Source organism: Acomys minous (assembly GCF_964271855.1).
Source record: "Acomys minous genome assembly, chromosome: 6".
Lineage (NCBI taxonomy): Eukaryota > Metazoa > Chordata > Mammalia > Rodentia > Muridae > Acomys > Acomys minous.
Window position 1 is genome coordinate 104,386,812 of NC_140487.1, and position 16,015 is coordinate 104,402,826.

The 16,015-nt window shown below is 48.3% G+C and overlaps 1 protein-coding gene across 3 annotated transcripts in view; it reads left to right on the top strand.

The window, feature by feature from the left end:
- The window catches only part of CSMD2 (CUB and Sushi multiple domains 2), a 573,432-nt gene that overhangs the window by 535,472 nt on the left and 21,945 nt on the right, over positions 1–16,015 (top strand). For all 3 annotated transcript variants that reach the window (XM_084784630.1, XM_084784631.1, XM_084784632.1), the window contains 5 exons: positions 542–715; positions 2,794–2,982; positions 6,732–6,905; positions 10,059–10,241; positions 15,597–15,773. In XM_084784630.1, the coding sequence (XP_084640756.1) occupies positions 542–715; positions 2,794–2,982; positions 6,732–6,905; positions 10,059–10,241; positions 15,597–15,773 (897 nt within the window). The remainder of the gene's footprint in view (positions 1–541; positions 716–2,793; positions 2,983–6,731; positions 6,906–10,058; positions 10,242–15,596; positions 15,774–16,015) is intronic.

Sequence of the window (16,015 nt, forward strand, 5' to 3'; positions counted from 1 at the left end):
TCCCTCGAGGCCTACAGCCTAGGAGTTAAGTGGGAGGCAGTGAGCATGGCTGCAACGGCAGGAGACATGCTCGGGACACCAGTGAACCCGCAGGTAGCTGGTCTCTACTCCCTCACCTACTTGGCGGCTCTTCAGATATTCTTTGGCGGCTTGGGGCTGACTCTGCCTCATGCTGCGCTGGGCTGGGCTTTGTTTCTGACCCCTTCTCAGTTCCCTCTGCACTTTCCAGTCTGTCTCCCCCTTAAAAGTCAGGGCTCCTTAGGTCATCGGGCTGTGTTCACCCCGCTTTTGAATGAGATTGGATGAGTTTCAGCTTTGGTGAAGGTGTCATGAACCTTTGCCCAGTTGGTACAAGGTTGGCATGTAGTATTACCTGCAGTGCACACCCCCCCACACCTACCCCACAACCTCATTAATCTAGCAAAAAAAACCTGCTCTCCCTGGAGACAGACGCTGGTCAGGCACCGTGCCAGGTGAGAAGAGGCTGATGTGGGGGTGTGGACTGATGGGTGGGCTCACCTGTCTTCTGTTCTGGTTGCAGCCATTACCTGTGGACACCCAGGCAATCCAGTCAACGGCCTCACTCAGGGCAGCCAGTTCAACCTCAACGACGTGGTCAAGTTCGCTTGCAACCCGGGCTACATAGCTGAGGGGGCAGCCAGGTCCCAGTGCCTGGCCAGCGGGCAGTGGAGTGACCCGCTGCCCACCTGCAGAAGTGAGTCACCCTGCCTGCCCTGCTCTCCTCCCCACTGCCCACGTGTCTGAGCATCAGTGTCCTAGGAGGACGAGCCATGGAATTCAGTCTCAATATTAGTATCCCTCGTGCAAGGAACTTTTGGGACAGGGGAGGGTCACAAATGGAGACTCTAAACCCCTAGAGACAGTTGTGTATCATTTTATCATGCATCATAGGAGCAAATCAATGGTTTCATCTTGCAAGCCTTATTTAGTTCATGGGACAAATAATTTATCATTGTCATGCAATACCCATGTGTGTGTGTATCTGTCTTTCTATGTCCATGTATGCTTATATTTGTGTGTATCCATGTGTGTGTGTGTGTGCATTTCTGTATGGCTGCTTGTGTGTCTGTGTATCTGTGTGTGCATGTATCTGTGTGCACGTGTGTGTATGTCTGTGCATGTATGTGTATGTGCACACATGTATGTGTCTGCTGTGTGCCTGCTTGTGTGTCTGTGTGTGTGTGTGTGTCTGTGCATGTATGTGTATGTGTGTGCACACATGTATGTGTGTCTGTGTGCCTGCTTTTGTGACCGTATGTGTGCATGTGTCTGTCTGTCTGTGCACATGTGTGTGCACATGCACAGAGGGCCTTCTCTCACATAAACAAGGAATTTAGAAGTTGTATCATCTCTGAGCAACATCTTGGCCTGCCCTCATGGTTACAAAATTGCTGCTGTGGCTCTTTTGTAACCACATTCCCACATTCAGCTCTGCTGATGGGAAAATAAAATAAACAGCAGAATTGGAATGAAAAGCAAATGGGAAAGGTTCTAAGAATTGAGATGAAGATGTGGGAGCGGAAGGTAAGAGATGCAGAGAGAAAATCAGAAACTCAAGAAGTCGCCTGGGCAGAGGCTCTCCTGGTCCCACGTAAACTATTCCAGATAACTCTAGAATAACCTTGAAGGGCTTTTTACAACAGCACAGCAGTGAAGCCCCAGAGGGCTTCATCAAAGGCCTTAGGGCTGAGGAGGCAGCCTGGCTTTAGAGTATCTCCCCTAAGGGGCATGAGGCCCTGAGCCAGAGCTCCAGAACCAGAGACAAAAGCCAGGCATGGTGGCACACCTGTGATCTCAGCACCAGGAGAGAGCGACAGGCAGGTCCCAGGGGCTCGCTCGCGTCAGCCGGTCTAGTCTAATTGCTTAGCTCCAGCGGGTGAGAGGCTCTGTCTCAGAGGAGGTGGGCAGTGTTCCTGAAGCTATCACGAAAGGTTGTCCTGCATCCACAAGCACATACAAACATATAAGCGCACAAACATATGCACGCACACACGCACGCACGCACACACACACACACACACCTTGTATAGTGAAGCAGATGTCTCACTTCACAGAAGGGAAATATAGCCATGCTTTTCCTGCATTCTTCTGAGTCTGAGACTTGGATAATGAGGTGTACATGAAAGCGTTTGAAAGCCAAAGCACGTGGTATACAGATCATGATGACTGTCCTCGTTATTCGAGACATGCTGAACTTGAGCGAAGCTTCTCTGGAAACCTTTGCTCATTTTATCACCAGTTGAGTCCTCCAAGATACTTAGGCTTACGTCAAATCCTCATGGGGTGACTAGAACAGTTTCAGAAAGAGACCGGGTGCTAGTCAAGCCAGTTGATCTGCATCTGTCTTACAACAGATGAGCATTAGGAAGAAGCCACGTTCTGCCAGGGGCCAGGCACACACAGGCAAGACAGCCAGGCCCTGGAGGTCTGCACGGATAGAAAACAAGTCAGCCTGGACCAGCAGTCAGCACTGGGAGCACTGACGGAGAAAAACTGAGTGGTCTAGGAGGGGAAGCAGGCTCAGTAGGGTAGGTGCCAACCCCTGGACATGGAGGACAAGTCTGTGTCCGAGTGACCAAGGCAGAGAAGGGCTGCGGCCTCAAAACCAGACCAGCCTCCAGCGCAGGATCCACTTTGTTAGTCAAGCTTTGAACTAGAGACTTGGCTGGATTGAGAAGCGTCTGTCTAGACTTCTGAACCCTTGCGTCAAAGCTTGAGAAACCCTTCCCATCCAAATCTCAGGGTCTCACTCACTGTCGCTTTCAATCACAGTCATCAACTGCACGGATCCTGGGCACCAAGAGAACAGCGTCCGTCAAGTCCACGCCAGTGGCCCCCACAGGTTCAGCTTCGGCACCACCGTGTCCTACCAGTGCAACCACGGCTTCTACCTCCTGGGCACACCTGCCCTCAGCTGCCAGGGAGACGGCACCTGGGACCGGCCCCGCCCACAGTGTCTCTGTAAGTAGATCTGTCTGTTTCCAGTAGGTACCACCATGAGCCCATGAAGCCTTTGAACACCCGTCCCTTCAGAGCTGGCTGTGCAGCTGGGCCGCTGGCAAATCTCCGTTTTTAACCCTTTCTGGCTTTTCCAGAAAGACACCGTGTTTTAGTCACCTTTCTTGTTGCAGTGACAAACCATGTGACAAAAGCACAGCCTGAGGGCACAGTTCACTGTGGCGAGGACATCCTGGTGGCAGGAGTCTCGGGCATCTGCTTGTGCTGCATCCACAGTAAGGAAGCAGAGAGGGGCAGATGCACCTGTTCAACCCAGTTTCTCCTTTTCTGTTTCATCCAGGACCCTAGGCCCAAGAGTGGTACCACGCACAGTTAAAATGGGTTTTTCTACTTCACTTAACCCAGTCCAGGAACTTTATGGCCAGAGGCTTGTCTTCTAGGAGGTTCTAGATCTTGCCATGTTGACAACCAATTTTAGCCATCACATAAGACATGCACCCCCTTTCCTCAGGAGGACTGAAGCAAAACTGCTGGTCAGTCTGGATGCCAGTATGCAGATCAGCTTGGATGCTGACATCATCATTGGCTCTGAACAAGCCACGGAGCTTGCGGGGATGTCCAGTACCCTCCCAGAGCTAAGGCTTCTTCCGCTTCCAAAATGATGGGGGTAACCATCTCACAGGGTTGTGCAAAGACTGCCTGGGCAAATCCAGAGCACTGTTTACTGTCTAGTACATGAGACTACCCTGTAAGTGACAGCTGCATTAAGTACTGTTGGGAAAAGTTACAGGGATAATGCCAGTTGCCAGCCTCACCATCTTAGGAATGAGCTGTGCCCTTGGGTCTCTGCATTCTTGCTGCTGCTGGGGTATCATGTGGCTTACTGTTTCCCATCTTTTTTTTTTTTTTTTTTTTTTTTTTTTTTTTTTTTTTGGTTCTGGTTTTGGTTTTGGTTTTTTGAGACAGGGTTTCTCTGTATAGCCTTGACTGTCCTGGACTTGATTTGTAGACCAGGCTGGCCTTGAACTCACAAAGATCCACCTGCCTCTGCCTCCCAAGTGCTGGGATTAAAGGCGTGCGCCACCACGGCCCAGCTCCCTGTCTTTCTAATAGAGGCAAAGTTGCAGTCCTGGAAAGCTATTGAGCAGTGGCCATCACCAGTGTACCTGCCTTTGCAAGTCATACACCTGTTGTGAGCAGCCAAATCATGTGACTTTTTCACAGCCCCTTGTTCCTCTGTGTAATCGGAGACTGGTGCCACTCTTCACTGCCCACGTGTCCCTTGCCTGAGGACCCTGACGCGGCCATCCAGCCCCATGTATAAGTTATTTGGACTTTTAAATAGACAGCTGCATGCATATGGTGTGTCAGCCAGGCTTCAAATTTTGGTGGCTTCTCATCGTAAGAAGGGGGGTCCTCTGATCCGCTGTCCTCACCATCAGTGTCTCGCCTTGGGCCCTGTTTGGATATAAGCTGTTACGACAATGGAGATTCTCCTACCCCACCCCAGGATTCAACCAGAGCCACAATTATGTCTGGAACCATTGAGACAGCTTCATGGCGGCCTCACCCCAGTCCTTCCTCCACAGAGCAGCCAGTGTGGTCCTGTTGTAGTGCACACCAAGCCATGTCCCTCTGGTGGTTTCCTATCATGCACAGAATAAAATCAGCTGTTACGCCGTGACCCGGCTCCCAGGGCCCTACCCTCATGTCATCTTCCACTCTTCCCTGACTCACCCATACCAGCAGTTCTCAGCCTGTGGGTCGCGAGCCCTTTGTGGGCCCAACGACCCTTTCACAGAGGGTCACATACCACAATCCTGCAAATCAGATATTTGTATTATAACTCATACCAGTAGCAAAATTAGTTATGAAGTAGCAATGAAAATAGTTTTATGGTTGGGGGTGGGTCAGCACAACATGAGGAACTGTATTAAGGGGTGCAGCATTAGGAAGGTTGAGGACCACTGCTCTACACACTGCTGCGATTTTAATATGAAAAGACCTGTACAGGCTCACGGGTTTCAGCACAGAGTCTCCAGCTAGTGGCGCTGCTAGGGAACGTTGTGAGAGCTTTAAGAGATGGACCCTCCCTACAGAAAGCAGGTCACTGACTACAGACAGACCGTGGTGCTTTACAATCCAGTCCCACTCCCTGTCCACTCTCTTGACTTCAGACACAGTATGACCAACCGCCTCTCACTCCTGCCTCCACGCCTTCCCCGCCATGGCGGGCTGTATGTCGTCAAACTGAACCAAAGTAAGCCCTATTTCCTCAAGTTGCTCCTTGGCAGATATTTGGTCATAAAAACAAGAAAAACAGCTAAGACACACACCAAGCTCCTATAGCCTTGGGCCTGTACACCTTGGGTCCCTTCCTTGATGTTCTTACCCCTCACCCTGTCCTGTCATCTCAGAGAGACCATCCTTGTCCACTCTATTTAAAAGCATGCCCCTCGGCTTGCCTCAGAATGCCCCTGCCTTTTCTAGGCTTTGTTTCTTATCCTAACACCGCTATTTATTTACTTCGTTTTAAAGAAGAGGGCATCAGATCACATTCCAGATGGTTGTGAGCCAGCATGTGGTGGCCTGGGATTGAACTCAGGACCTCTGGAAGATCAGCCAGTGCTCTTAACTGCTGAGCCATCTCTCCAGCCCTTTACTCCCCCCTCTCTCTCTCTCTCTCTCTCTCTCTCTCTCTCTCTCTCTCTCTCTCTCTCTCTCTTCCTTCCCCATTGTAAGATCTAAGGGTGCATGAACTTTATTCCCCAGACACATAGACAGGCACCTAGCACTTAAGAGACATTCAATAAACCTGTGTTGACTAAGAAAGGTTTTGGGCTATAAATGGGGAAGCTAAGCCCAGTGCTGGCGCCCTAACCTGTGTGTGTCAAGTCTGGCATCTTAAGCTTGTCACTGGTCTTCGTGGTTCCTCTTTGATGTTTCAGGGAAAGGAATTTGCAGACTGAGGGGGCATGTTGGCAACTTTAAGACTGCGAATGAGGAACCAATGAAAGCAGCCCTGAAGGATGGCTCCTCATCCACCCTGGTGTTCTGTGTGTGTCACCTTTCTGCTCAGGCATATACTGGGTCTACCCTATGGCAGGGAGGAAACAGGGAGAGATGAGCATAAGAGACAAGACAGGGAACTGACATTACTGCATACCTACTATGTGCTACCTAGACATTAATCTGTGCTTCCAATTCAGAAATGGTGTGAAGTGGGCAGGCTGCACACCTACTATGTGTCATAGAGGTATTAATCTTGGCTTCCAATTCAGACATGGTGTGAAGTGGGCAGGCTGCACACCTACTAATGTGTCATATAGGTATTAATCTTGGCTTCCAATTCAGACATGGTGGGAAGTGGGCAGGCTGCACACCTACTATGTGTCATATAGGTATTAGTCTTGGCTTCCAATTCAGAAACAGTGTGGTGAAGTGGGCAGGCTGCACACCTACTATGTGTCATATAGGTATTAGTATTGGCTTCCAATTCAGAAACAGTGTGGTGAAGTGGGCAGGCTGCACACCTACTATGTGTCATATAGGTATTAGTATTGGCTTCCAATTCAGAAACAGTGTGGTGAAAGTGGGCAGGCTTTGTCCACCGATGCATAAGCCGGCAGGAGGGTCACTCCCATAAATATCAAGGTTTCCTCCCCCTTCCTCACTTCCCACAATGCGCACGTGTGGAGTGATGGTGGCCCATCCCCAACAGAGCCACTCAGACGTCTGCTTTCTTCCCACAGTGGTGTCCTGTGGCCATCCTGGCTCTCCACCTCATGCCCAGATGTCTGGAGACAGCTACATAGTGGGGGCTGTCGTACGTTACAGCTGCACGGGCAAGCGGACTCTGGTGGGGAATGCCACCCGCATGTGTGGACTGGATGGACACTGGACAGGCTCCCTCCCCCACTGCTCAGGTATGGAGTGTGGAGTATGGTGCGCAGAGGCTGGAGGAGCGCTGGCTGCTGGGAGCATGGCCCACGAGCAGGAAGGCAATACCACGTAGGAGCCTGTAGCCCATCTTCCACAAGAGCAAGCTCCAGAAAAAAGGGGCTTTCAAAAGAGGCAAAGGGGGTAGCCATGCATTCGCCCACCTCTTCCATGATCCTGTTTGCACACAGCACGTCCCTCTAGACTTTCTCCAGGAAGATGAATGTTCTTAAAGTGTGTTTGATCTACTCTGGGCATCTTTGTTCTCCATGGAACGAGAAGTGCCAAGTAGGACATTAAGAAAAAAAAAAAAGAGCCTTCAAGAACTTCCTGCCCGCTAGCACAGTCATCCTCTTGGGCACAGTATGGCAGTGTGGATTTATTCTAGCCCAGAGAATCGCTTCCTTCTCTGGCATTGTGCCAGGGGAAGCTAGAAAGTGTTAGAGTTCATTCTTGTCCAGAAAACTAAGTGGAAAAAAAAAAAAAAGCCTTCCCGACTGAAGCGTATGCCTGTTGTCTTTTGCAGAGGTGTCTCCTGTGTGTGTTTAAGAAATAACACATTCAGTGGTGGCACATGCCTGTAATCCCAGCGCTCGGGAGGCAGAGGCAGGTAGATCTCTGTGAGTTTGAGGCCAGCCTGGCCTACAAAGTGAGTCCAGGATAGCCAGGGCTGTTACACAGAGAAACTCTGTCTCACAAAACAAAACAAGAAATAACACATTCATGGATGGCGCACACCTTTGGCACATGGCTTTAATCCCAGCACTTGGGAGGGAGGGGCAGGCAGAGTTCAAAGCTAGCCTGGTCTACAGACTGAGTTCCAGTGTAACTAAGGATATATAGAGAAATCATGTCTTGAAGGGAAAAAAAAAGGAGAGAGAGAGAGAGGGAGGGAGGGAAGGAGGGAGGTTGGGAGGGAAGGAAGGAGAGAGAAAGAACACATTCAAGGATTCCAAATTTTGAACTCGAAGACAGTCCAAGGCCCATTTCAGGTCTCACCATCTTTGCTGATGTACCTTTTCAGTACAGAGTCACCCTCCTCTGTTTGCCCCCACGGTGCAGTTTTCCGTCGTAGATCCCCATACAGCACAGAGATAGGCTCCCTGCTAGAAAAAGCCTGGAGCTAGAGAGCTCATACCTGCTTACTGTGGTGCTGCCTCTAGCTGTTAAATTGTCGTTTGAAGGAGCCTCATTCTTTGAGGGGGGATGAGGAACAAAAGGTTACCTCATATTCCTCAGACTTAAAAAATAATTCTATGGCTCAGAGTGAAAGAGCCATCCAGGGTAAAGGATGACAGAGTTATGACTAAAACATCTCTGCTCCAGCAAACCAAGACTAGTTTCGAATGCTACCATCCAGTGCTTACACATGCATTTATGAGAGTGCAGATGTCCCTGAAGTTGGAATTTTTATCTCCTGACAAACCGCTTATTCTGACATCTTCCTCCTCCGCTGGCTCTGCAGTGTCTCTTTAGAACTCAGAGCCTGGCTCCCTAGATGCCTGGTCCCATGGCTCTGACTCATGTTGTCTGCTCTCTCTCACTACCTGGGTCCTTCAGCACTCTCTTGAGAGTGCCTATAAATGTCAAGAGCCAGATAAATGAGAGAGTGTAGCATACAAAGAGGCCCAGGACAAAAAATGGGGTGATGAGGTTTCAAGCCATAGTTAGCCTGTGTGAAAAATTAATGACTCCTCAACTAAAACACCAGGATTAATCACCCCAAATAGTTACCATTTCTTCATGGTAGGAGCACAGACAGCATATGCATCAAAACATCATATGGACCCAATTCTTATTATACGAAACTTTAAAGGTAACTGATGACTCTGTGGGTAAAGGTGCTTGTCACCAAGCCTGACAGCCTGAGTTCAATCCCTGGAGCTCATGGTGGAAGGAGAGAATTGGTGCCTTTGAATTGTCCTCTGATCCCACATACATGTTGTCACTTCCACACTGTAGTCCAACATTGAGGAAAGCTAGGGCAGGAACTGAAACAGGGCAGGAACCTGGAGGCAGGAACTGACGCAGAAGCCATGGAGGGGTGCTGCTTATTTACTGACTTACTCGCTCCATAATTTGCTCAGCCTGTTTTTTTTTTTTCCTAGAACCCAGGACCACAAGCCTAGGAATGGCACCACCCACAAGGGGCTGGGCCCTCCCAGATCAATAACTGATTAAGAAAATGCTCTATAGGCTTACCCAAAGCCCAATCTTATGGAGGTGTTTTTTCAATTTAGGTTCCCTCCTCTAAACTCTGTCAAGTTGACACAAAATTAGCACACATGCCATGGCTCATTGTGTGAGTTTGTGTATGTGTGCAAGTGTACAAACTCTCTCTTGTGTATATATACACACACAACACACACACACACACACACACACACACCAGACAGACAGACAGACAAAATTTAAAGTAATAGAAAATTTAAAAAAGGCCAGGATCGAGTTCAGGCTGAGCTGTTGGAAGGTAAAACCATGGTAAAGAGTTTGGGTTTTATCCCATCAGCACAGGAATTCCCTCAAGAGCTGTTCTTACAGGGAAAAACAAAGGGAGGGGGCATCAAATGACTGTTCAAGATCAGTGATTGTTAAACTTGGAGAGATTAGGAGGAAGGGACTGTTTGGGAGGTTGGGGGCAGGAGGGATGCTGAGCATCTAAGCTGAGACAAGAATGAAGCTGAGAATGGAAAGGACACCACTGGCCGGCAGGTGTGGGAGGAGGTGAGGCAGCCTGGCCCATTGGAGGTCTAGCCTGGCATAAGCTGCCCTTCCTATGTGGCTCCCAAGGACTTCAGAGCTGTGTGTTCTGCGTGCTGAGCAGTAAGGGAGAGCCACTTATTCTGCCGTCTTCCTGCTGTATGGGGCCCTGTAGTGTGTCTCTATAACACGGAGCCTGGTTTCCACAGGCACAAAGTTCTATGGCTCTGTCTCCTGTCCTCTGCCCTCTCTCACCTCACCCTCTAAACGCTTAAGTTGTTGTTTGCGCGGACACTGTGGGCTCGACACGGCCCATCATCCACAGGGTTTGTTGCTTCCTCCTTATCTTCCCCCAGACCTCTGTTCCGTTTGCATCCATGGAAAAACAAACTAACAAACAATAAAAGCCTGTCATTGTTTGCTGTGATCTGCTTTTACAGGAACCAGCACAGGAGTTTGCGGTGACCCAGGGATACCAGCCCATGGCATCCGGCTAGGGGACAGCTTTGCCTCAGGCAGTCTAATGCGGTTCAGTTGTGAAGCTGGCCACGTGCTCCGGGGGTCGTCAGAGCGAACGTGCCAAGCCAACAGCTCATGGAGCGGGACGCAGCCTGAGTGTGGAGGTAGTGTGTGTGACCCTTCTGCTTCTCCCCTGCCCTGCCTCAGCCGTCCTGCTCCCTCTCAAGCCCCAAATGTCCACCCCTGTAGACTGAACAGCAGCAGACAGCACATGCCCGTTGTTATTAGTAATCCAAAGATAAATATGCTCCCCCTCAACTAAAAAAAAAAAGGATAAGATGGCCCAGGGACTATTGACTGTCCCTGTAGTTTAATTCAGTGACCATGTGCTAAATGTTATGGTCTGTATTGAGACGCATCAGTGACCAGAACAGACCCACTGCATGGTCAGAATTAATTCATCCTCCTCCAATTCATATAAGTTGAGCTCTGATCACCAAGATAATGGGTCCTCGGGGGAGGGGCCAGGTCATGAGGGTAACGCCCTCACGTCAAGCTCTTGTGAAAAGGACCCAGGGAGCACCCCGCCCTTCCTGCTGTATGGGGACGCAGTGAGGTGCCACCAGCCATCTCAGATGGCAGATTCTTGCCAGACATGGAGTCTAGGGGTCTCTTCACCTTGGGCCTCCCAGCCTCCAACCCAGAAAAGTGAATCGCCAGTGTTTAAGAGCTGCCTGGCCTATGGTGTTGTGTTATAGCAACCGTATAGACTGAGATATGCACCTGGGTCAACCCAGGAGCTTGCAGACCAATGCTGACCCCTCGGAGCACCAAAAGAAATATAAATTCAACTTAAGGATGTAATCTGGGCCTCAGTGATGTCTTATAAGACAGTGTCAATAAGGGAAAAACTACTCCTAAACTTCTGCAATCCATCTTTTTGGCAACTGTCACCATGTCTGTCTGTCTGTCTGTCTGTCTCTCTCTCTCTCTCTCTTTCTCTCTCTCTCTCTCGTTGAATGAGGTACAAGAGATGATGTGAATTAATTATGTGGGAAGGTGGCACAGGGGCACATGCCATGGCCACACAGCACATGATGCAGGCACAGTTAGGAGTGAGGCTTCACCAGACAGTCAAGACAGTGGTTGGCAGATAGCGGCAAAGGGGCGGGGCAGAGGAAAGAGGCAGCTAGGCAATGGTTATGATAAATGGCATTAAGCTGACCAAGGAAGGAGTGGGTTCATCGATAGAGTAGGAAACAGTGGGAAATTGGTAGAATCCACAGATCCTAGGATCAGACCAAAAGCCACCAGAGAACTGGTCCCAGGGGGAGAGTGCTGAAGGGAGAAGAGGCAGCCGGCCGACCAGGAGCTGGAAGCTGAGGTGGAATGTTCCTGAAGAGCTAGGTGAGGAGTCCAGGTCTCCTTTCTTGAGATGTCATTTGGATTCTGTAGAATGTTTTAGTTATATCCCTAAGAGAGGTGAGGGATACCAGGAAAATGCCGGGGAGAGTTTAGTGTTTTCTTAAACACCCCGGTGGCTTGCAGCTCTTTTGATGACATTCAGATCCTAGGGTAGAGTCAGCCACATTAATAGGGGTCTGGTCAACAATTTGTCAATTAAGAGTTTGGGCTGGCAGTGAATGTGGGGGGTGTGCAAACATGCACGACTCTCGTCACTGTCTGGGTTCTTCTCAAATTCTGATTATCAATCCCGACAATTGGTGTTTTCTTCCTTCAACCAAAATGCTTATGATATTATTTTAATTCATGTTTAATGTGTGGATTTCTTAAGAACAGACTTGAGGCCTGGGGGTGGCTTAGTGAGTACAAGCATTTGCTCTGCAAGCTTGAAGGCATGAGTTCAAATCCCCAGCACTGTATAAAAAGCAAGGCATGATTTTGAGTGCCTGTAACCACAGCATTGGGAAAGGAGCCAGGTGGATCCTAAGAGCTGGATGGACAGCAAGCCACACCAAAACATCAAGTTTCCAGTTCAGGGAGACCCCATCTCAAAGCGTAAAGGTTGAAAGTGATAGACTCAGAAACATAAAAGATCAAAAAATAAAAAGAAAGTGATAGACTCAGGTCTGGAGAAATGGTTCAGAGGTTAAGATCACTGGTTGTTCTTCCAAAGGTCCTGAGTTCAATTCCCAGCAATCACATGGTGACTCATAACCATCTAAAATGAGATCTGGTGCCCTCTTCGGAGGATGCAGGCACACATGCAGATAGAATAAAAATAAATAAATACATCTTAAAAAGAAAGTGATAGAATCCTGACATTTTCCTCCAGGCTCTGAGCACACATGCATGGGTGCTGACACCTGCACATCCACATGCATGCACTACACACAGACACACACACCCCAAAAAGAACAGACTTAATCTCCTTAAGTGCAGGGAGCATAACTTGCTCACTGTATCTCAGGCACCTCAACAGCACAAACATTAGTTGGATGAATGGAAGACAGGGCCTATCCGCTGTCCTCATGGTACCAACATCACTTGTAGACTTTACTCTGGGGCTGCATAAGTGTTGATTATCACTACAAAATCAAATCAACTATTAGAATTATACACTCTCTTTATAAAAACCCTAGTGGGCACAAGTGACTCTAATAACATAGCAAGTTGGTGAATTCATAATTCAGATAATTATTTTAACCCTCTGCTCAAGTGGGATTTGGCCATGGTTTTATATCCCAAAGACAAAGAGAGCTGCAAGGAATTCTCAAACTATTTCAGCCATCAGGGTATTAAAACTGCCTTGGACCAGCAAGCAAGCAGATCAGTAACAGGTCTCTCAGAGGAAGGACCAGGGGTCAAAAAGTAAAGAATACAGTAAAGTTAGAGTCAAGAGGTCCTACACAAGCTGTCATACACCAAACAAGTTTATTAAGACATACAGGATTTTATATACTGTTTTCAAGGGGGAAAGGGGCCAGAGTCATCAGGAAACTAATCGAGCTATAGTACACAAAGGGAACACAGCACATCTCAAGTGTGTCACAGGAGTCAGAGGTCAGTGGATCTGAGAACCATGTCCCTAGGGGAGAAGAGTTGCGTTCATAGGATGAAGTTGGGGTTCCCTCAAGGTCTCGGCCCAGGCCATTACTGATCTTGCCAAGCCTGCCCCTGGCTTTAGACAAGGATCTATGTTCTTTCCCCATATGTCAGGGCCTTGGGAAAAGCCCTGGGTTGCCTGGTTCCCAAAAGAAACAGTGTTGACATTATCATTCCAAAGCTATTGCGTATGAAACACAAAATAGGCAGACAAAACGAATAGCAAGTATTTATTGTCATCAAGAGCCAAGACTTTCAGCATATAAAAATAAAGAAGTAGGGGCCAAGGAGGTGGCTTCACAGTAGGAGCACCTGTGACACAGTATAAAGAGCTGAGTTCAAATCCCCAGCACCCACGATTTCAGAACACTGCCTCCAGTGTTTCAGGGGGCAGAGAAAGGAACAGTGCTATGGCTTTCTTGGCCACCACCCTAGCTCCAGGTTCAGCGAAAGGCCCTGTGGCAAAAAAAATAAGACCGTGAATGATAGATCAGGACACCCATCGTTGTCCTCTGGCTTCTGCAGGAATGCAAGGGACACATACATCTGTTTGCACACACATGTGCACATATACCTTATACACACATATGCAAGATTCTTTTTTTTTTAAGCTGCTTTAAAGGAAGTTATGGCAAATTCTTAACCTCAGAGTTGGACTAACAGTGTCACTATATGCTCTTGACATATGTACTTTCAATTAAAAAAAGATATCTATGCAGCCCAAACGTCAAGAATCAATGACCGTGTGGCCACAGTGAGGAAACTTAGCACTCACATTGTGGCCTCTAAACCTGTTCTCCATTAAACGGGTCCAGGTTCTTTGGAGCAATGGTTGCAGAGCTGGGTCAGAGAATATACAAGATATACCTGAGGTATCCCATCTCCCCAGCAAGGAAGCCACCAAGGATAAATGGGGTCATGTGAAGGAAACCCAGGAACCATCCTCAAGAGGCTCTGCATAGCCAAGTGGGACAACTCAGATGCCAACAGGATGTCAACAGCAGTGGACGCTAACACACTAAATATTTAAGCCCAGGAGTCCACGTGTTCCTAAGTAAACTCACCTTTGACGGATGCTAGGAAGCAAAACATATTATTCTAATTCCTAATTTTTTTAAATGAGGAAAAAAGAAGTCCAGCATTGTGCCAACCTTTCTTTATGAACTGTGTTACAAGCTAAGCCAATATCCGCTGCTGAGGGCTAGAGCTGTGCTGACTCAGTCGCAGAGTTCTCACTTCCAGCTTCTTTCTCTCCTGCTTTAAACTTCCCTTTCCATGGGGACCAAAGCCCAGAGAACATATCAACCATGGAGAGGAAGACGGTGTGGAATTGGGATGATGAGGAGTCAGGAAAGATGTGGGAGATGAAGGAGGGGAAACCATGAGCAGAATATGTTGTATGAAAATAATCTTATTTAAAATAAAGATAGATAGATAGATAGATAGATAGATAGATAGATAATAAATAGATAGATGAAGGTCAGGCAGTGGTGAGCACGTCTTTAATCCCAGCACTTGGGAGGCAGAGGCAGATGGATCACTGTGAGTTCAAGACTAGCCTGGTCTACAAAGCGAGTCCAGGACAGCCAAGGCTACACAGAGAAACCCTGTCTCAAAAAAAAAAAAAGAAAGAAAGAAATAGATAGATAGATAGATAAAATTTAAAAATAAAAGAGCAACCAGATCAAGAGTCCCAGTAGCCAGCATCCTGGAGAAGTACCTAGAAGTTCCTAGAAGAAGCCTTGCGTAAATATTATTGCAGACAGTGGGAACATAGAATCAGGGCTAGGAAGATGCTCAGTAAGCTGTCTGCTGGGCAAGCATGTGGACATGAGTTCTGGTCCTCAGCACATGCTCAAGAGCAGGCATGGTGGCTTGTGTTTCTAGCCTTAGTGCTGGAGGAAGGAGGAGACAGGAGACAGTTGAGCTCCCCAGCTGGCTAGCCAAATTGATGAACCCAAGATCCAGTGAGAGACCCTGACTCAAAAAATATAAGGTGGAGCCAGGCACAGTGGCACAGGCCTGTGACCCCATCACTCAGGGAGGCAGAGGCAGGCAGATCTCTGTGAGTTTGAGTCCAGCCTAGTCTATATAGTGAGTCCAGGATAGCCAGGGCAATACAGAGAAATAATAATAATAATAATAATAATAATAATAATAATAATAATAATAATAATAATGTGGAAAGTGATCAAGTAAGACACCTGATACCAACCTTTAGCCTCCATACACAGGTTCACAGGTATACGTGTACACAGGAACATGCACACACACACAAATGAAAATAATTTTAGAAGTAAAAATCATATATAGGTCTAACCATCCTTTCTGTAAGTGAGACAATCAGATACAAAAGCACCATGAGCTGTGTCTGCATCTTCAGGGTTCCATGTGGGTCTTCAACTCTGGCAGTTTTGCTTCTGGGCAATTTACACGCTCTTTTGCTCTGCCAGTGATCTCCTGTGGGAACCCCGGAACACCAAGCAACGCAAGAGTCGTGTTCAGTGATGGTCTGGGCTTCTCCAGTTCCATCGTCTACGAGTGTCGCGAAGGCTACTATGCCACGGGCCTGCTCAGCCGGCACTGCTCTGTCAATGGCACCTGGACAGGCAGCGACCCCGAGTGCACAGGTGAGAGCACCAAGACCCCTGGGCCAGTGGTAGCTCACACCACCCAGCCCCTCCCTGCTGAAAAAAGCTGTCAGTGGCAGTCTGGGGAAAAATGATTAGCGTGGGAACCACTTGAGCAGCCTCCGTGCCCTTGAGCATGTTCTGTGCGGCAACCATGGAGCTAAGTGCTTCATTTTCCATGTACAGGTTGCTGGAGTCTCACCACAGCCCTATGAGGTAGCTGTGGGAACTTACTCTCTGAG